Consider the following 23651-nt stretch of genomic DNA (forward strand, 5'->3'; position numbering starts at 1 on the left):
AACCGCTGGTATCACCGCAGCAACCATCACCACCACCGCCCGTCCGCAGTGCAAACACCCGCGGCCGCCGAAACCAAAACCAAAAAGCGACCGACCCCGTAAACCACAACAACGCACACCCCCGGCTACCACCGAGGCCACCAACCCACCTACCCCAACTCATCCACAGCCAGGCCAATTGAGCCACCGGACATCCACACCCATACACACACCTACACATTCATATACACATACATACACACATATATACACACATACACATATACATACATATATGCATATACATATATTATATATATTATTATTATTTTATTTATTATTATCATTATTATTTCCACATGTAAGCATACATAATTGAATTGAGTGAGCACAAAAAAAAAGAAAAGGTGAATAAATCCTCCACGACTCAACTCCTGTGTGCATCACTATAAAAGACACAACGCCGAACAGTGACCGTTACATATATAATGTATAATGTAAAGTGTCTATCTGCAATCTTTATAATTAAAATGAATGAATTAGAAATTAATTATTTTAATCACTGTTTACGTCGGTTCAGACAACTAATGTATTTTGCGCCTGTTCAGAATTTCTTATGCTACTGTATGGAACTTGGTCCCATCTTCTGTTTTGTGTGTTTTGCAGCATCATCTATTGCCTGGATTTTTGCCTACAATTGCTCCTGCTGCGTTCGCTTAATCAAGTAAGATACTTTCTGGTTTGTTAAAATGTAATGTTGCTTACATTTGTCTAGCAGCTCTTGGCATATTCATGGGGCCGAATCAATTTAACGTTGCCCTATATCTTGTCTAGTTTGTAGCAATGAAACAGACAACACCACCATTGAACAATGTATTTATTTAAATATAACATTAGAAACAATGATCAATGATAAACTTTACTGTATTTTCTTGTCTTTTAGCGCAACCTTAAGACGAAGGACACGTGTAGACGTTCAAAAAAGGCTTCATCAGATTCAGACAGACATGACAGGATAAGGGGCAGATGACAGATGACGTTTCTGTTGTCCGAACTTGTGGTATGCAAATTCATACATTTCTTGTTTAAAAATAACGTCATAGTTGCTTCTCTTTCTGCTTGGAATAACCTATTCTGTCTATGTTCTGACCAGGTCTCTTGTAAGAGAGAGACCTGATACATCACCATCAATAATAATAATATTCTGTTCAGCTCTACAGCTAATTTGAAACTCATGTTCATTTTAACATAACCCAAAGTTGGGTTATGGATATTAATTTATGCTCCCCCACCTCTTATTTTAACCACCTCCTGTAACTTTAAGTCATGTTTCTTTTTCAAATGTAATCTCCTTAATACCTATCTCATATTTTGTATTGTGTAAGCATACTTGGCTTTGGATGCTACATACCATAAACATAAACGTATCTGTCTTGTAATCTTGTTTGATTACAGTGCTGTGAGAAAAAATGTGGTGACAAGGTCAGCCACGGACGCTGAGGTCACCAAACACGCGATCAGATGGTTCAACCTAGCGGCGGATCGGGCGGCGAGGAGACGAGTCCCGCCTCCACCTCCACAGACAGATCAGGAGGAATAGAAATTTATCGATAAAAAATCTTTTTTGAACTTCTTGTCATTCACCAGTTATTCATTTTCTGATATGTTAGCTGTACATGGAGCAGCATTTCGTTGAAGTTGTAGCCCATAAATCCATCCATTTTCTACCGCTTATTCCCTTCGGGGTCGCGGGGGGTGCTGGAGCCTATCTCAGCTACAATCGGGCGGAAGGCGGAGTACTCCCTGGACAAGTCGCCCCCTCATCACAGGGCCAACACAGATAGACAGACAACATTCACACTCACATTCACACACTAGGGCCAATTTAGTGTTGCCAATCAACCTATCCCCAGGTGCATGTCTTTGGAGGTGGGAGGAGGCCGGAGTACCCGGAGGGAACCCACGCAGTCACGGGGAGAACATGCAAACTCCACACAGAAAGATCCCGAGGCCGGGATTGAACTCACGACTACTCAGGACCTTCGTATTGTGAGGCAGACGCACTAACCCCTCTACCACCGTGCTGCCCGATGAGCCAGGGTTTTTATGAGTCCGTCGCTGGTACGCGGCGCACCCGTTGCGGAGGTTAGGTTTTGATCATGGATGCGGAGCGGATCCAGCTCGGAGCCACGGCAGGTCCGTGACCCGCCTCCATGGCGGATCCGTTCTTGACAGCAAGTGGACTCAGATATAGGTCAGTTTCGTGGGTCCATTCCGGAAAGCGCAATAACTCCGTGGGGGACCCGCCGGGGAGTCTTTTTGCTGTGTGGCATAACTCCAAAACCAAACATGCATTATGTCTAAAAATGACTGTAATATTGTATCCATGTGAGTTTTACAAGAATCAGTTGTTTTTGTAAGTTTTGCAAATACAAAATATTGGTTTTAATCACTATGACAGTATACTGTCACATTCAATCTGACAGCTATTTAAACATAACTTCTAAACCACACATGCAAAATGACTAATAATGCCTGGAAAAATGTATCTCTGTGAATTTTACTGGAAAAAAATATTTTGTAAGGTTTGTAAAATTACAAGTTTGTTATTTTTTTACAAAATTTGACGGTATAACTGTTATACTAATTATGAAAGTTATATACACATAACTCCAAAACCAAACTTGCAATCCGTCTAAAAATGCCTGTAATATTGAATCTATGTGAGTTTTACCAAAATCTGGTATTTTGGCAAGGTTTACAAATACAAAAATTAGGTTTTACTCATAGTGACAGTATAACTGCCACACTCAATATGACAGTTAATTAAACATAACTCCTAAAACACAAATGCAAAATGACTAATAATGCCTAGAGAAAGGTATATTTGTGAATTTTACTGGAAAACAATATTTTGTAAGGTTTGTAAAGATACAAATTATTTTTTGTTTTTTACTCAATATGATGGTATAACTTTCATACTAAATATGAAAGTTATATAAACATAACTCCAAAACCAAATATGCTTTATGTCTAAAAATTCCTGTAATATTGTATCGTTGTGGGTTTGACCAGAATCAGGTATTTTGGTAAAGTTTACAAATACAAAAAATAGGTTTTACTCATAATGACAGTATAACTGCCACACTCAATATGACAGTTGTTTAAACATAACTCCTAAACCAAACATGATAAATGGCTAATTATGCCTGGAGAAATGTATCTTTGTGAGTTTTACAGGGAACATTTTTTTTGGTAAGGTTTATAAAGACACAAGTTAGTTTTTTTTATTTAATATGATGGTATAACTGTCATACTAAATATAAAAGTTGTATAAACATAACTCCAAAACCAAACATGCATTATGTCTAAAAATGCCTGCAATATTGTATCTATGTGATTTTTTACCAGAATCAGGTATTTTTGGTAAGGTTTACAAATACAAAAATTAGGTTTTACTCACTATGACAGTATACGGTCACATTCAATCTGACAGTTATTTAAACATAATGTAACTCCTAAACCACAATTACAAAATGGCTAATAATGCCTGGAAAAATGTATCTTTGTGAGTTTTTCTGGAAAAAAAAAAAATGTTATAAGGTTTGTAAAGAAACAAGTTAGTTTTTTTTACTTAATATGACAGATAACTGTCATACTAAATATGAAAATTAAATAAGTATAACGCCAAAACCAAACTTGCAATACGTCTAAAATGCCTGTAATATTGAATCTATGTGAGTTTAACCAGAATCAGGTGTTTTGGTAAGGTTTACAAATACAAAAATTGGGTTTTACTCATAATGACAGTATAACTGCCATATTCAAAATAACAGTTATTTAAACATAACTCCTAAACCAAACATGCTAAATGGCTAATAATGCCTGGAGAAATGTATCTTTGTGAGTTTTACTAGAAAAAAATATTTTGTAAGGTTTGTAAAGAAAAAAGTTTTTTTTTTTTTACTCATAATGATGGTATAATTGTCAAACTAAATATAAAAGTAATATAAACATAATTCCAAAACCAAACTCCTAAACCAAACTTGCAGTCCGTCTTAAACTGCCTGTAATATTGAATCTATATGAGTTTTACCAGAATCAGGTATTTTGGTAAGGTTTACAAATACAAAACTTGGGTTTTACTCATAATGACAGTATAACTGCTATATTTGATATGACAGTTATTTAAACATAACTCCTAAACCAAACATGATAAATGGCAAATAATGCCTGGAAAAATGTATAAAAACATAACTCAAAAACCAAACATGCATTATGTCTAAAAATGCCTGTAATATTGTATCTATGTGAGTTTTACCAGAATCAGGTATTTTGGTAAGGTTTATAAATACAAAATTTAGGTTTTACTCAAAATGACAGTATAACTGCCATATTCAAAATAACTGTTATTTAAATAATACTCCTGAACCAAACATGCTAAATGGCTATTAATGCCTGGAGAAATGTATACAAACATAACTCCAAAACCAAACATGCATTATGTCTAAAAATGCCTATAGTATTGTATCTATGTGAGGTGAGCTAACAATATCGGTAAATTGTAGGTTGTTATTTTATTTAGTCATTGCGAATACTTGTAGGAGAAAGTGTATGCTTAAATAACAGACGTTTTAAAGCTGAGCAGGCGCTTATTTTTTTATTTTTTAACGCGAACTAACGAGGAAGGGAAAATGTCCGGAGAAGCTGTCGTCGTCACACTGGAAACGGGCATCGGGGCCCCCACGTCGTTCCCCGTTGTTCTGAAGAAAATAATGGCAATGCCTCCGCCGAATATACTGGACGGTGATGAAGACACTGACAAGGAGAAGCTGGGTCTGGATGACAGTGCCGACCTGGGCGGAGGAGTCAGCGAGATGGGGCCGTCAGCCGCCCTCACCCCCGCTATCTGGGACAAGACCATCCCCTATGGCGACGAGGACTTCCACCTGGAGTACATGGACCTCGAGGAGTTCCTCATGGAGAACGGCATCTCCGCCTCACAGGGAGAAGACTCCCTCCAGGGGAGCATTTCGATAGAAAAGAAGAAGGCCGTCAAGACCGAGGAGGTTACACCGGCCGACGTGGGCCTGCTGCCCATTGAGGAGCTGGGCAAGTGTGATGAGGAGGTGGTGATCATCACTAACTGCGAGACAGACATCACGTGTGATGTTACGTCAGAAGTAAAAACAGAAGCAGAGTGCACGTCACCAGAGCCTGTCAATCCTGACGAAATCGAAGTCGAAATCAACTACGAGCCAGACCCCACAGACCTGGTCTTGTCTAGTGTACCGGGGGGCGAACTCTTCAACCCCCGCAAACACAAGTTCAGCGAAGAAGAGCTCAAGCCTCAGCCCATGATTAAGAAAGCTAAAAAGGTGTACGTTCCTGACGAACAGAAGGACGAAAAGTACTGGCACAGACGAAACAAGAACAACGTGGCAGCCAAGCGCTCACGCGACGCCCGCAGACTAAAAGAGAACCAGATCACGGTGCGAGCGGCGTTCCTGGAGCGGGAGAACTCAGTTTTGAGGACTGAGGTGGCGGACCTGCGCAAGGAGTGCAGCTCTTACAAGGACATCGTGGGTCACTACGAAGCCAAATTTGGAAAACTGTAAGGGACACAATATGTGTATGAAATATTGTCAGATGTACTGACCCAACACAATACACTTTGTGGGCTGACGAACAGGGAGGGAGGGAGGAGTCATTTCCTGCTTGTTGCTGGTGAAATGTCCTTCAACACAAATATGTCACTCATCCTTCTATTCTCTTTCAAGTGCGGTGCCAGTAGACCACATTTGATTTATTTTTGTAACACGTGAATAAACAAATGACACACACAGAACATTTTTAATAGACCGGGTGTAGAAGAGAAGGCGCCACAGCAGCAGCGTGTGCGCAATGCAAGGCAATACAAGCTATTACAATGTACCTGTACTTTTTTAATCATCCATGTAAGTGAATAAGATGATAGTCAAGTACATAAAATAGAATTTAAAGTACAACGAATTTAGTTTTCAGTACATTGCCCCGATGTTGTGTATTTTCATTTAGGTGACAATTATGGTTTTTTTGTTATACAGTATATCTTTAAGGGAGCGATAACAATATTTCAAAGATAGTATAAGTTGGTTCATCTTCACATGTCTTTTTAAAGAAGTGTCTTTTTTTCATTGATAGTAAATGACTGGGACATGTCTTCAGGGGATTAGTGATATTCTGTGATTCCTGTTTCAGTTTGTGTGTCTGCCCCTCTTGTCTCTGCACAGCGGACTAGCTTGGGGCGGCATAGCTCGGTTGGTAGAGCGGCCGTGCCAGCAACTTGAGGGTTGCAGGTTCGATCCCCACTTCCGCCATCCTAGTCACTGCCGTTGTGTCCTTGGGCAAGACACTTTACCCACCTGCTCCCAGTGCCACCCACACTGGTTTAAATGTAACTTAGATATTGGGTTTCACTATGTAAAGCGCTTTGAGTCACTTGAGAAAAAGCGCTATATAAATGTAATTCACTTCACTTCACACTTTACCAGAATCAGGTATTTTGGTAAGGTTTACATATACACAAATTTGGTTTTACTCATAATGACAGTATAACTGCCACATTTAATATGACAGTTATGTAAACATAACTCCTATACCACACATGCAAAATGGTTAATAATGCCTGGAGAAATGTATCTTTTTGATTTTTACTAGAAAAAAATATTTTGTAAGGTTTTGTAAAGTTATTTTTTTTTTACTCAATATGATGGTATGACTGTCATACTAAATATAAAAGTTATATAAACATAATTCCAAAACCAAACTCCTAAACCAAACTTGCAATCTGTCTTAAATTGCCTGTAATATTGAATCTATGTGAGTTTTACCAGAATCAGGTATTTTGGTAAGGTTTACAAATACAAAACTTGGGTTTTAATCATAATGACAGTATAACTGCAACATTTGATATGACAGTTATTTAAACATAACTCCTAATCCAAACATGATAAATGCCTGGAGAAATGTATCTTTGTGAGTTTTACTGGAAACAAATAATTTGTAAGGTTTATAAAGACACAAGTTAGTTTTTTTTTATTTAATATGATGGTATAACTGTCATACTAAATATGAAAGTTATATAAACATAACTCCAAAACCAAACATGCATTATGTCTAAAAATGCCTGTAATATTGTATCTGTGTGAGTTTTACCAGAATCAGGTATTTTGGCAAGGTTGACAAATACAAAAATTAGGTTTTACTCATAATGACAGTATAACTGCCACATTGACTGCCACCAAACATGCATTATGTCTACAAATGCTTATAATTTTGTATCCATGTGAGTTTTACTAGAATCAGTTGTTTTTGTAAGGTTTACAAATACAAAATATTAGTTTTACTCATAATGACAGTATACTGTCACAATTAATCCGACAAAATGGCTAATAATGCCTTGAGGAATGTATCTTTGTGAGTTTTACTCGAAAAAATATTTTGTAAGGTTTGTAAAAACACAAGTTAGTTTTTTTTTTACACAATTTAACAGTATAGCTGTCATACTATATATGAAAGTTGTATAAACATAATTCCAAAACCAAATATTTAATCCGTCTAAAAATGCCTGTAATATTGAATATATGTGAGTTTTATCATAATCAGGTATTTTGGTAAGGTTTACGAATACAAAAATTAGGTTTTACTCATAGTGACAGTATAACTGCCACACTCAATATGACAGTTAATTAAACATAACTCCTAAAACACAAATGCAAAATGACTACTAATGCCTAGAGAAATGTATATTTGTGAATTTTACTGGAAAACAATATTTTGTAAGGTTTGTAAAGATACAAATTAGTTTTTTTTACTCAATATGATGGTATAACTGTCATACTAAATATGAAAGTTATATAAACATAACTCCAAAACCAAACATGCTTTATGTCTAAAAATTCCTGTAATATTGTATCGATGTGGGTTTTACCAGAATCAGGTATTTTGGTAAGGTTTACAAATACAAAAAATAGGTTTTACTCACTATGACAGTATACTGTCACATTCAATCTGCCTGTTATTTAAACATAAATTCTAAACCAAACATGGTTAATGGCTAATAATGCCTGGAGAAATGTATCTTTGTGAGTTTTACTGGAAAACAATTTTTTTTAAGGTTTATAAAGACACAAGTTAGTTTTTTTTACTCAATATGACAGTATAACTGTAAAACTAAATGTAAAAAATAAATAAACATTACTCCAAAACCAAACATGCATTATGTTTAAAAATGCCTGTCATTTTGTATCCATGCGAGTTTTGCAAAAATCAATTGTTGTAGTAAGGTTTGCAATTACAAAATATTGGTTTTACTCACCATGATAGTATACTGTCACATTCAATTTGACAGTTATTTAAACATAACTACCAAACCACACATGCGAAATGGCTATAATAGCTGGAGAAATGTATCTTTGTGAGATTACTGGAAAAACATATTTTGTAAGGTTTGTAAAGAAACAATTTAGTTTTTTTTTTTACTTAATATGATGAGGTGGCGACTTTTCCAGGGTGTACCCCACCTTCCGCCGGACTGTAGCTGAGATAGGCTCCAGAGCCCCCCGCGATTCCGAAGGGAATAAGCGGTAGAAAATGGATGGATGGATGGACAGTATAACTGTCATACTAAATGTAAAAGTAGTATAAACATAACTCCAAAGCCAAACATGCATTATGTCTAAAAATGCCTGTAATATTGTATCCATGTGAGTTTTACTAGAATCAGTTGTTTTTGTAAGTTTTGCAAATACAAAATATTGGTTTTACTCACTATGACAGTATACTGTCACATTCAATCTGACAGCTATTTAAACATAACTTCTAAACCACACATGCAAAATGACTAATAATGCCTGGAAAAATGTATATCTGTGAATTTTACTGGAAAAAAATATTTTGTAAGGTTTGTAAAATTACAAGTTTGTTATTTTTTACTCAATTTGACAGTATAACTGTCATACTAAGTATGAAAGTTATATACACATAACTCCAAAACCAAACTTGCAATCCGTCTAAAAATGCCTGTAATATTGTATCTATGTGAGTTTTACCAAAATCAGGTATTTTGGTAAGGTTTACAAATACAAAAATTAGGTTTTACTCATAATGACAGTATAACTGCCACACTCAATATGACAGTTTTTTAAAGATAACTCCTAAAAAACAAATGCAAAATGACTAGTAATGCCTGGAAAAATGTATCTTTGTGAATTTTAATGGAAAAACAATATTTTGTAAGGTTCGTAAAGACACAAATTAGTTTTTTTTACGCAATATGATGGTATAACTGTCATACTAAATATGAAAGTTATATAAACATAACTGCAAAACCAAACATGTTTTATGTCTAAAAATTCCTGTAATATTGTATCTATGTGAGTTTTACCAGAATCAGGTATTTTGGTAAGGTTTACAAATACAAAAATTAGGTTTTACTCACTATGACAGTATACAGTCACATTCAATCTGCCTGTTATTTAAACATAAATTCTAAACCACGGATGCAAAATGGATAATAAAGCCTGGAGAAATGTATTTTTGTGAATTTTACCGGAAACAAATATTTTATAAGGTTTGTATAGACATAAGTTAGTTTTTTTTTTACTCAATATGATAGTATAACTGTCTTACTAAATTTGAAAGTTATATAGACATAACTCCAAAACCAAACTTGCAATCTGTCTAAAAATGTCTGTAATATTGAATATATGTGATTTTTACCAGAATCAGGTATTTTGGTAAGGATTACAAATAAAAAAATTAGGTTTTACTCATAATGACGGATAACTGCCACATTCGAAATGACAGTTTTTCTAAACATAACTCCTAAACAAAACATGCCAAATGGCAAATAATGCCTGGAGAAATGTATCTTTGTGAGTTTTACTGGAAAAATAAATAAAAATTGAAAGGTTTGTAAAGACACAAGTTAGTTTTTTTTTTTACTCAAAAAGACAGTATAACTGTCATTCTAAATGGAAAAGTTATATAAACATAACTCCAAAACCAAACATGCATTTTGTCTAAAAATGCCTGAAATGATGTATCCATGTGAGTTTTACTAGAATCAGTTGTTTTGTAAGTATTGCAAATACAAAATATTGGTTTTACTCAATATGACAGTATACTGTCACATTCAATCTGACAGTTATTTAAACATAACTCCTAAACCACACATTCAAAATGACTAATAATGCCTGGAGAAATGTATCTCTGTGAATTTTTCTGGAAAAAAATATTTTGTAAGGTTTGTTATAACACAAGTTTGTTTTGTTTTTTACTCAATATGACAGCAGTATACTGTCATAGTGAGTAAAACCAATATTTTGTATTTGCAAACCTTACAAAAACAACTGATTCTAGTAAAACTCACATGGACACAAAATTACAGGCATCTTTAGATATAATACATGTTTGGTTTTGGAGTTAAGTTTATATAACTTTTACATTTAGTATGACAGTTATAATGTCATATGGAGTAAAAAAAATAACTTGTGTCTTTACAAACCTTACTTTTTTTTTTCCAGTAAAACTCACAAATATACATTTTTCCAAGCATTATTAGCCATTTAGCATGTGTGGTTTAGGAGTTATATTTAAAAAGCTGCCATATTGAGTGTGGCAGTTATACTGTCATTATGAGTAAAACCTTATTTTTGTATTTGTAGACCTCACCAAAATACCTGATTGTAGTAAAACTCACATAGATACAATATTACAGGTATTTTTAGACATAATGCATGTTTGGTTTTGGAGTTATGTTTAAATAACTTTCATATTTAGTATGACAGTTATACTGTCATATTGAGTAAAAAAAACTAACTTGTGTCTTTACAAACCTTACAAAATATATATATATTTTTTTCAGTAAAACTCACAAAGATACATTTCTCCAGGCATTATTAGTCATTTTGTATGTGTGGTTTAGGAGTTATGTTTAAATAACTGTCAGATTGAATGTGACAACATACTGTCATAGTGAGTAAAACCAATATTTTGTATTTGCAAACCTTAAAAAAAACAACTGATTCTAGTAAAACTCACATGGATACAATGTTACAGGCATTTTTAGACATAATGCATGTTTGGTTTTGGAGTTTTGTTTATATACATTTTACATTTAGTATGACAGTTATACTATGGAGTAAAAAAAAACTAACTTGTGTCTTTACAAACCTTACAATTTTTTTTTTCAGTTAAACTCACAAAGATGCATTCCTCCAGTCATTATTAACCATTTAGCATTTTTGTTTTAGGAGTTATGTTTAAATAACTGTCATTTTCAATGTGGCAGTTATACTGTCATTATGAGTAAAACCTAATACTTGTATTTGTAAACCTTACCAAAATACCTGATTCTGGTAAAACTCACATAGATTCCATATTACAGGCATTTTTAGACGGATTGCATGTTTGGTTTTGAAGTTATGTTTATATAACTTTCAAATTTATACCATCATATTGAGTAAAAAAAACTAAATTTTGTCCAAACAAACCTTACAAAATATTTTTTTTTCCCCAGAAAACTCAAAAAAATACATTTCTCCAGGCATTATTAGCCAGTTTGCATCTGTGGTTTAGTGAGTAAAACCAAAAATGTTGTATTTGCAAACCTTACAAAAACTAATGATTCTACTAAAACTCACTTGGTAAGACATAATGCATGTTTGGTTTAGGATTTATGTTGAAAAACTCTTTTATTGCTTTTTTCGCATTATATCAGGATTTTAAAAACATCACTGTCATATTGAGCAAAAAAACTACTTTTTGTAATTGCAAGCCTTAAAAAAGCATATGTTTCGAGTAAAACTCACAAGGATGCATTGATTTAGGCTTTATTAGCCTTTTTGCATGTGTGGTTAGGAAGTTATGTTTAAATAAATGTCAAATTGATTAGAGAAGTTATACTGTCATTATGAGTAAAACCTAATTTTTGTATTTGTAAACCTTACCAAATTACCTGATTCTGGTAAAACTCACATAGATACAATATTTTAGGCATTTTTAAACATAATGCATGTTTAGTTTTGGAATTATGTAACTTTCATATTTAGTATGAAAGTTATACAGTCATATTGAATTAAAAAAACAAACTTGCAACTTTGCAAACCTTACAAAATATATTTTTCCTAGTAAAACTAACAAATACACATGTCTACAGGCTTTATTAGAAATTTTGCATGTTTGGTTTAGGAATTATGTTGAAAAACATTTGTATTGCTTTTTCCGCATTATTAGAGAATTTTAAGAACATTGCTGTCATATTGAGTAAACAACTACTTTTTGTAATTGCAAGCCTTAAAAAAGCATATGTTTGAGTAAAACTCACAAGGATGCATTGTTTTAGGCATTATTAGCATTTTTGCATTTGTGTGGTTAGGAAGTTATGTTTAAATAACTGTCATTTTGAATGTGGCAGTTATCCGTCGTTATGAGTAAAACCTAATTTTTGTATTTGTAAACCTTACCAAAATACCTGATTCTAATAAAACTCACATAGATTCAATATTACAGGCATTTTTAGACGGATTGCATGTTTGGTTTTGGAGTTATGTTTATATAACTTTAATATTTAGTATGACATTTATATTGTCATATTAAGTAAAAAAGAACTAACTTGTGTCTTTACAAACCTTACAAAATATTTTTTTTTCCCCATTAAAACTCACAAAGATACATTTCTCCAGGCATTATTAACCAATTTGCATGTGTGGTTTAGGAGTTATGTTTAAATAACTGTCAGATTGAATGTGACAGTATTCTGTCATAGTGAGTAAAACCAGTATTGTGTATTTGCAAAACTTACAAAAACAACTTATTCTAGTAAAACTCACATGGATACAATATTACAGGCATTTTTAGACATAATGCATGTTTGGTTTTGGAGTTATATTTATATAACTTTCACATTTAGTATGACAGTATTACTGTCATATTGAGTAAAAAAAAACTATTTTTTCAGGCATTATTAACCATTTTGGATGAGTGGTTTAGGAGTTATGTTTACATAACTGTCATTTTGAATGAGGCAGTTATACTGTCGTTATGAGTAAAACCTAATTTTTGTATATGCAAACCTTACCAAAATACCTGATTCTGGTTAAACTCACATAGATACAATATAACAATAATTTTCAGACAAAATGCATGTTTGGTTTTGGAGTTATGTTTATATAACTTTTATATTTATTATGACAGTTATACCATCATATTGAGTAAAAAAAACTAACTTGTGTCTTTATAAACCTTACAAATTCTTTTTTTTCCCAGTAAAAGTCACAAAGATTCCTTTCTCTAGGCATTATTAGCCATTTAGCATGTTTGGTTTAGGAGTTATGTTTAAATAACTGTAATATTGAGTGTGGCACTTATAATGTCACTATCAGTAAAACCTATTTTTTTTATTTGTCAACCTTACCAAAATACCTCATTTTGGTAAAACTCACATAGATTCAATATTACAGACATTTTTAGACGGATTGCAAGTTTGGTTTTGGAGTCATGTTTATATATTTTTTGCATGTAGTATGACAGCTATACTGTCATACTGAGTAAAAAAAACTAACGTGTGTCTTTACAAACCTTACAAAATATTTGTCCTAGTAAAACTCACAAAGATACATTTCTCCAAGCATTATTAGCCATTTTGCATGTGTGGTTTAGGAGTTATGTTTACATAACTGTCAGATTGAATGTGACAGTATACTGTCACAGTGAGTAAAACCTATTTTTTGTATTTGTAAACCTTACCAAAACACCTGATTCTGGTAAAACTCACATAGATACAATATTACAGGTAATTTTAGACAAAATGTATGTTTGTTTTTGGAGTTATGTTCATATAACTTTCATATTTAGTATGACGGTTATACCATCATAATGAGTAAAAAAAAAACTACCTCGTGTCTTTATAAACCTTACAAATTATTTTTTTCCCTGTAAAACTCACAACGATACATTTCTCCAGGCATTATTAGCCATTTATCATGTTTGGTTTAGGAATTATGTTTAAATACCTGTCATGTTAAATGTGGCAGTTATATTGTCATTATGAGTAAAACCTATTTTTTGTATTTGTAAACCTTACCAAAATACCTGATTCTGGTAAAACTCACATAGATACAATATTACAGGAATTTTTAGACATAAAACATGTTTGGTTTTGGAGTTATGTTTATATAACTTTCATATTTAGTATGACAGTTATACCATCATATTAAGTAAAAAAAAAACTAATTTGTGTCTTTACAAACCTTACAAAATATTTTTTTTTCATTAAAATTCACAAAGATACATTTTTCCAGGCATTATTAGTCATTTTGCATTTGTTTTTTAGGAGTTATGTTTAAAAAACTGTCATATTGAGTGTGGCAGTTATACTGTCATTATAAGTAAAACCTAATTTTTGTATTTGTAAACCTTACCAAAATACCTGATTTTGGTTAAACTCACATAGATTCAATATTACAGGCATTTTTAGACGGATTGCAAGTTTGGTTTTAGAGTTATGTGTATATAACTTTCATATTTAGTATGACAGTTATACTGTCAAATTGAGTAAAAAATAACAAACTTGTAATTTTACAAACCTTACAAAATATTTTTCTCCAGTAAAATTCACAGAGATACATTTTTCCAGGCATTATTAGTCATTTTGCATGTGTGGTTTAGGAGTTATGTTTAATTAGCTGTCAGATTGAATGTGACAGTATACTGTCATAGTGAGTAAAACCAATATTTTGTATTTGCAAAACTTACAAAAACAACTGATTCTAGTAAAACTCACATGGATACAATATTACAGGCATTTTTAGACATAATGCATGTTTGGTTTTGGAGTTAGCGACAATCGGGCAGAAGGCGGGGTACACCCTGGAAAAGTCGCCACCTCATCATATTAAGTAAAAAAAACTAAATTGTTTCTTTACAAACCTTACAAAATATGTTTTTCCAGTAAACTCACAAAGATACATTTCTCCAGGCATTATAGCCATTCTGCATGTGTGGTATGGTAGTTATGTTTAAATAACTGTCAAATTGAATGTGACAGTATACTATCATGGTGAGTAAAACCAATAATTTGTAGTTACAAACCTTACTACAACAATTGATTTTAGTAAAACTCGCATGGATACAAAATTTCAGGCATTTTTAAACATAATGCATGTTTGGTTTTGGAGTTATATTTATAGATTTTTTACATTTAGTACTACAGTTATACTGTCATATTGAGTAAAAAAAACTATTTTGTGTATTTATAAACCTTAAAAAACATTTTTTTCCCAGTAAAACTCACAAAGATACATTTCTCCAAGCATTATTAGCCATTAACTATATTTGGTTTAGAGTTATGTTTAAATAACTGTCGTATTGATTGTGGCAGGTGTCATTATGAGTAAAACCTATTTTTTGTATTTGTAAAATTACCAAAATAACTGATTCTGATAAAACTCACATGGATAAAATATTACAGGATTTTTTAGACATAAAGCTTGTTTCCATCATATTGAGTAAAAAAAACTAACTTGTGTCTATACAAACCTTACAAAATATTTTTTTTCCAGTAAAACTCACAAAAATACATTTCTCCAGTTATTATTAGCCATTTTGCATCTGTGGTTTAGAATTTGTGTTTAAATAACAGTCAGATTGAATGTGACAGTATACTGTCATAGTGAGTAAAACCTAATTTTTGTATTTGTAAACCTTAACAAAATACCTGATTCTAGTAAAACTCACATAGATTCAATATTACAGGCATTTTTAGACGGATTGCATGTTTGGTATTGGAGTTATGTTTATATAACTTTTACATTTATTATGACAGTTATACAAACATATTGAATAAAAAAACCTATTTTGTGTCTTATCAAACCTTACAAAATATTTTTTTTCCTGTAAAACTCACAAAGATACATTTCTCCAGGCATTATTAGCCATTTTGCATGTGTGGTTTAGGAGTTATGTTAACATTACCGTCATATTGAGGGTGGCAGTTATACTGTCATTATGAGTAAAACCTAATTTTTGTATTTATAAACCTTACCAAAATTCCTGATTCTGGTAAAACTCACATAGATACAATATTACAGGCATTTTTAGACATAATGCATGTTTGGTTTTGGAGTTATGTTTATATACATTTTTCCAGGCATTATTAGCTATTTATCATGTTTGGTTTAGGAGTTATGTTTAAATAACTGTCATATCAAATAATGCAGTTATATTGTCATTATGAGTAAAACCCAGGTTTTGTATTTGTAAACCTTACCAAAATACCTGATTCTGGTAAAACTCATATAGATTCAATATTACAGGCAGTTTAAGATGGATTGCAAGTTTGGTTTAGGATTTTGGTTTTGGAATGATGTTTATATTACTTTTATATTTAGTTTGACAGTTATACCATCATAATGAGTAAAAAAAAAACAACTAACTTTTGTCTTTACAAACCTTACAAAATATGTTTTTCTAGTAAAACTCACAAAGATACATTTCTCCAGGCATTATTAGCTATTTAGCATGTTTGGTTTAGGAGTTATGTTTAAATAACTGTTAATTTGAATATGGCAGTTATACTGTCATTATGAGTAAAACCCAATTTTTGTATTTGTAAACCTTACCAAAATACCCGATTCTGGTAAAACTCACATAGATTCAATATTCCAGGCATTTTTAGACGTATTGCAAGTTTGGTTTTGGGGTTATGTTTATTTAACTTTCATATTTAGTATGACAGTTATACTGTCATATTAAGTAAAAAAACTAACTTGTGTCTTTACAAACCTTATACATTTTTTATTTTTTTTCCAGGAAAACTCACAAAGATACATTTCTCCAGGCATTATTAGCCAATTTGTATTTGTGGTTTAGGAGTTACAGTATGTTTAATTAACTGTCAGATTGAATGTGACAGTATACTGTCATAGTGAGTAAAACCTAATTTTTGTATTTGTAAACCTTACCAAAAATAAGCGATTCTGGTAAAAATCACATAGATACAATATTGCAGGCATTTTTAGACATAATGCATGTTTGGTTTTGGAGTTATGTTTATACAACTTTCATATTTAGTATGACAGTTATACCATCATATTGAGTAAAAAAATAATAACTTGTGTCTTTATAAACCTTACAATTTTTTTTTACCCAGTAAAACTCACAAAGATACATTTCTCCAGGCATAATTAGTCATTTATCATGTTTGGTTTAGGAGTTATGTTTAAATAACTGTCATATTGAGTGTGGCAGTTATACTGTCATTATGAGTAAAACCTATGTTTTGTATTTGTAAACCTTACCAAAATACCTGATTCTGGTAAAACCCACATCGATACAATATTACAGGAATTTATAGACATAAAGCATGTTTGTTTTTGGAGTTATGTTTATATAACTTTCATATTTAGTAAGACAGTTATACCATTATATATTGAGTAAAAAAAAACTAATTTGTTTATTTACAAACCTTACAAAACATTGTTTTCCAGTAAAATTCACAAATATACATTTCCCTAGGCATTAGTAGTCATTTTGCATTTGTGTTTTAGGAGTTATGTTTAATTAACTGTCATACTGAGTGTGGCAGTTATATTGTCACTATGAGTAAAACCTAATTTTTGTATTCGTAAACCTTACCAAAATACCTGATTCTGATAAAACTCACATATATTCAATACTACAGGCATTTTTAGACGGATTGCATATTTGGTTTTGGAATTATGTTTATATAACTTTCATATGTAGTATGACAGCTATACTGTTAAATTGTGTAAAAAAAAACCTAACTTGTGTCTTTACAAACCTTAGGTCTCTGCTTTTTGCAGATGATGTGGTCCTGATGGCTTCATCTGGCCAGGATCTTCAGCTCTCACTGGATCGGTTCGCAGCCGAGTGTGAAGCGACTGGGATGAGAATCAGCACCTCCAAGTCCGAGTCCATGGTTCTCGCCCGGAAAAGGGTGGAGTGCCATCTCCGGGTTGGGGAGGAGATCTTGCCCCAAGTGGAGGAGTTCAAGTACCTCGGAGTCTTGTTCACGAGTGGGGGAAGAGTGGATCGTGAGATCGACAGGCGGATCGGTGCGGCGTCTTCAGTAATGCGGACGCTGTATCGATTCGTTGTGGTGAAGAAGGAGCTGAGCCGGAAGGCAAAGCTCTCAATTTACCGGTCGATCTACGTTCCCATCCTCACCTATGGTTATGACCGAAAGGACAAGATCACGGGTACAAGCGGCCGAAATGAGTTTCCTCCGCCGGGTGGCGGGGCTCTCCCTTAGAGATAGGGTGAGAAGCTCTGCCATCCGGGAGGAGCTCAAAGTAAAGCCGCTGCTCCTCCACATCGAGAGGAGCCAGATGAGGTGGTTCGGGCATCTGGTCAGGATGCCACCCGAACGCCTCCCTAGGGAGGTGTTTAGGGCACGTCCGACCGGTAGGAGGCCGCGGGGAAGACCCAGGACACGTTGGGAAGACTATATCTCCCGGCTGGCCTGGGAACGCCTCGGGATCCCCCGGGAGGAGCTGGATGAAGTGGCTGGGGAGAGGGAAGCCTGGACTTCCCTGCTTAGGCTGCTGCCCCCGCGACCCGACCTCGGATAAGCGGAGGAAGATGGATGGATGGATATTGTATCAATGTGAGTTTTACTAAAATCAGTTGTTTTTGTAAGTTTTGCAAATACAAAATATTGGTTTTACTCACTATGACAGTATACTGTCACATTCAATCTGACAGCTATTTAAACATAACTCCTAAACCACACATGCAAAATGACTAATAATGCCGAGAAAAATGTATCTCTCTGAATATTATTGGAAAAAAACATTTTTTAAGGTTTTTAAAATTACAAGTTTGTTATTTTTTACTCAATTTGACAGTATAACTGTCATACTAAATATGAAAGTTATATACACATAACTCTAAAACCAAACTTGCAATCCGTCTAAAAATGCCTGTAATATTGAATCTATGTGAGTTTAACCAAAATCAGGTATTTTGGTAAGGTTTACAAATACAAAAATTAGGTTTTACTCATAATGACAGTATAACTGCCACACTCAATATGACAGTTTTTTAAACATAACTCCTAAAAAACAAATGCAAAATGACTAATAATGCCTGGAAAAATGTATCTTTGTGAAATTTAATGAAAAAAAAATATTTTGTAAGGTTTGTAAAGACACAAATTTACTCAATATGATGGTATAACTGTCATACTAAATATGAAAGTTGTATAAACATAACTGCAAAACCAAACATGTTTTATGTCTATGTGTAATATTGTATCTATGTGAGTTTTACCAGAATCAGGTATTTTGGTAAGGTTTACAAATACAAAAAATAGGTTTTACTCATAATGACAATATAACTGCCACATTTAACATGACAGGTATTTAAACATAATTCCTAAACCAAACATGATAAATGGCTAATAATGCCTGGAGAAATGTATCTTTGTGAGTTTTACAGGAAAACAATAATTTGTAAGGTTTATAAAGACACAAGGTATTTTTTTTTACTCAATATGATGGTATAACCGTCATACTAAATATGAAAGTTATATAAACATAACTCCAAAAACAAACATGATTTTTTTCTAAAAATACCTGTAATATTGTATCTATGTGAGTTTTACCAGATCAGGTATTTTGGTAAGGTTTACAAATACAAAAATTAGGTTTTACTCACTATGACATTATACTGTCACATTCAATCTGACAGTTATGTAAACATAACTCCTAAACCACACATGCAAAATGGCTAATAATGCCTGGAGAAATGTATCTTTGTGAGTTTTACTAGGAAAAACAATTTGTAAGGTTTGTAAAGACACACGTTAGTTTTTTTTTTACTCAATATGACAGTATAACTGTCATACTACATGCAGAAAATATATAAACATGACTCCAAAACCAAACTTGCAATCCGTCTAAAAATGTCTGTAATATTGAATCTATGTGAGTTTTTCCAAAATGAGGTATTTTGTAAGGTTGACAAATAAAAAAAATAGGTTTTACTGATAGTGACATTATAAGTGCCACACTCAATATGACAGTTATTTAAACATAAGTCATAAACGACACATGGAAATGGCTATTGAACCTGGAGAAATGTATCTTTGTTAGTTTTACTAGAGTAATGATCTTTTGTAAGGTTTACAAAGACACAAGTTTTTTTACTCAATATGACGGTATAACTGTCAAACTAAATAAAAAAGTTATAGAAACATAACTCCAAAACCAAACTCAAAAACCAAACATGCAATCCATTTAAAAATGCCTGTAATATTAAATATATGTGAGTTTTATCAGAATCAGGTATTTTGGTAAGGTTTACAATACAAAAATTAGGTTTTACTCATAATGACAGTATAACTGCCACGCTCAATATGACAGTTATTTAAACATAACTCCTAAAACACACATGCAAAATGACTAATAATGCGTGGAAAAATGTATCTTTGTGATTTTTACTGGAAAAAAATATTTTGTAAGGTTTGTAAAGATACTGTTTTTTTTTTGTTTTTTTTTAACTCAATATGATGGTATACTGTCATACTAAATATGAAAGTTTTATAAACATAACTCCAAAACCAAACTTGCAATTCGTAAAAAAATGGCTGTAATATTGAATATATTTGATTTTTACCAGAATCAGGTATTTTGGTAAGGATTACAAATACAAAAATTAGGTTTTACTCATATTGACGGATAACCGCCAAATTTTTTTAAACATAACTCCTAAACAAAACATGCTAAATGGCTAATAATGGCTGGAGAAAAGTATCTTTGTGAGTTTTACTGGAAAAAAATAAATAAAAATTGTAAGGTTTGTAAAGACACAAGTTAGTTTTTTCTAACTCAAAAAGACAGTATAACTGTCATACTAAATGGAAAAGTTATATAAACATAACTCCAAAACCAAACATGCATTATGTCTAAAAATGCCTGAAATGATGTATCCATGTGTGTTATACTAGAATCAGTTGTTTTTGTAAGTTTTGCAAATACAAAATATTGGTTTTACTCACTATGACAATATACTGTCACATTCGACCTGACAGTTATTTAAACATAACTCCTAAACCACATATTCAAAATGACTAATAATGCCTGGAGAAATGTATCTCTGGGAATTTTTCTGGAAAAAAATATTTTGTAAGGTTTTTTAAAACACAATTTTTTTTTTACTCAATATGACAGCAGTATACTGTCATAGTGAGTAAAACCAATATTTTGTATTTGCAAACCTTACAAAAACAACTGATTCTAGTAAAACTCACATGGATACAATATTACAGTTATTTTTAGATATAATGCATGTTTGGTTTTGGAGTTATGTTTATATAACTTTTACATTTAGTATGACAGTTATAATGTCATATTGAGTAAAAAAAATAACTTGTCTTTACAAACCTTACAATTTTTTCCAAGCATTATTAGCCATTTTGCATGTGTGGTTTAGGAGTTATATTTAAATAACTGTCATATTGAGTGTGGCAGTTATACTGTCATTATGAGTAAAACCTTATTTTTGTATTTTGTAAACCTTACCAAAATACCTGATTGTAGTAAAACTCACATAGATACAATATTACAGGCATTTTTAGACATAATGCATGTTTGGTTTTGGAGTTATGTTTATATAACTTTCATACTTAGTATGACAGTTATACTGTCATATTAAGTAAAAAAAAAAACTAACTTGTGTCTTTACAAACCTTACAAAATATATATATTTTTTTTTCAGTAAAACTCACAAAGGCATTATTAGTCATTTTGTATGTGTGGTTTAGGAGTTATGTTTAAATAACTGTCAGATTGAATGTGACAGCATACTGTCATAGTGAGTAAATTCAATATTTTCTATTTTCAAACCTTAAAAAAACAACTGATTCTCGTAAAACTCACACGGATACAATGTTACAGGCATTTTTAGACATAATGCATGTTTGGTTTTGGAGTTTTGTTTATATACATTTTACATTTAGTATGACAGTTATACTGTCATATGGAGTAAAAAACAACTAACTTGTGTCTTTACAAACCTTACTAAAATGTTCTTTTTTTCAGTAAAACTCACAAAGAAGCATTTCTCCAGTCATTATTAGCCATTTAGCATGTTTGGTTTAGGAGTTATGTTTAAATAACTGTCATTTTGAACGTTGCAGTTATACTGTCATTATGAGTAAAACCTAATTTTTGTATTTGTAAACCTTACCAAAATACCTGTTTGTGGTAAAACTCACATAGATTCAATATTACAGGCATTTTTAGACGGATTGCATGTTTGGTTTTGAAGTTATGTTTATATAACTTTCAAATTTAGTAAGACAGTTATATCATCATATTGAGTAAAAAAAACTAACTTGTGTCCAAACAAACCTTACAAAATATTTTTTTTCCAGTAAAACTCACAAAAATACATTTCTCCAGGCATTATTAGCCATTTTGCATCCGTGGTTTAGATTTTATGTTTAAATAACAGTCAGATTGAATGTGACAGTATACTGTCATCGTGAGTAAAACCAAAATGTTGTATTTGCAAACCTTACAAAAACAAATGATCCTACTAAAACTCACTTGGATACAATATTATAGGCATTTTAAGACATAATGCATGTTTGGTTTAGGAATTATGTTGAAAAACCAATTTATTGCTTTTTTCGCATTATATCATGATTTTAAAAACATCACTGTCATATTGAGAAAAAAAACTAACTTTTGTAATTGCAAGCCTTAAAAAAGCATATGTTTTGAGTAAAACTCACAAGGATGCATTGTTTTAGGCTTTATTAGCCTTTTTGCATGTGTGGTTAGGAAGTTATGTTTAAATAACTGTCAAATTGATTAGAGAAGTTATACTGTCATTATGAGTAAAACCTAATTTTTGTATTTGTAAACCTTACCAAATTACCTGATTCTGGTAAAACTCACATAGATACAATATTTTAGGCATTTTTAAACATGGTGCATGTTTAGTTTTGGAATGATGTGACTTTCATATTTAGTATGAAAGTTATACAGTCATGTTGAATTAAAAAAACTAACTTGCAACTTTGCAAACCTTACAAAATATATTTTTCCTAGTAAAACTAACAAAGACACATGTCTACAGGCTTTATTAGAAATGTTGCATTTTTGGTTTAGGAATTATGTTGAAAAACATTTTTATTGCTTTTTCCGCATTATTCAAGGATTTTAAGAACAATTCTGTCATATTGAAAAACTACTTTTTGTAATTGCAAGCCTTAAAAAGCATATGTTCGAGTAAAACTCAGAAGGATGCATTGTTTTAGGCATTATTAGCATTTTTGCATTTGTGGTTTAGGAGTTATGTTTAAATAACTGTCATTTTGCGTGTGGCAGTTATACTGTCATTATGACTAAAACTTAATTTTTGTATGTGTGAACCTTACCAAAATACCTGATTGTAGTAAAACTCACATAGATACAATATCACAGGCATTTTAAGACATAATGCATGTTTGGTTTTGGAATTATGTTTATATAACTTTCATATTTAGTATGACAGTTATACTGTCATATTAAGAACAAAAAAAACTAACTTGTGTCTTTACAAACCTTACAAAATTTATTTACCAGTAAAACTCACAAATATACATTTCTCCAGGCATT

General features: G+C 32.3%; 1 protein-coding gene across 1 annotated transcript; it reads left to right on the forward strand.

Moving 5' to 3' along the window:
- Positions 1–4642: 4642 nt before the first annotated feature.
- LOC133616106 (thyrotroph embryonic factor-like) lies at positions 4643–6497 on the forward strand. The gene has a single exon (XM_061975206.2). The coding sequence runs from the start codon at positions 4674–4676 to the stop codon at positions 5595–5597; it is 924 nt and encodes a 307-aa protein (XP_061831190.1). The 5' UTR covers positions 4643–4673; the 3' UTR covers positions 5598–6497.
- The last annotated feature ends 17154 nt before the right edge of the window (positions 6498–23651 follow it).

This window comes from Nerophis lumbriciformis, linkage group LG15 (assembly GCF_033978685.3).
Source record: "Nerophis lumbriciformis linkage group LG15, RoL_Nlum_v2.1, whole genome shotgun sequence".
In the NCBI taxonomy this organism is placed as follows: domain Eukaryota; kingdom Metazoa; phylum Chordata; class Actinopteri; order Syngnathiformes; family Syngnathidae; genus Nerophis; species Nerophis lumbriciformis.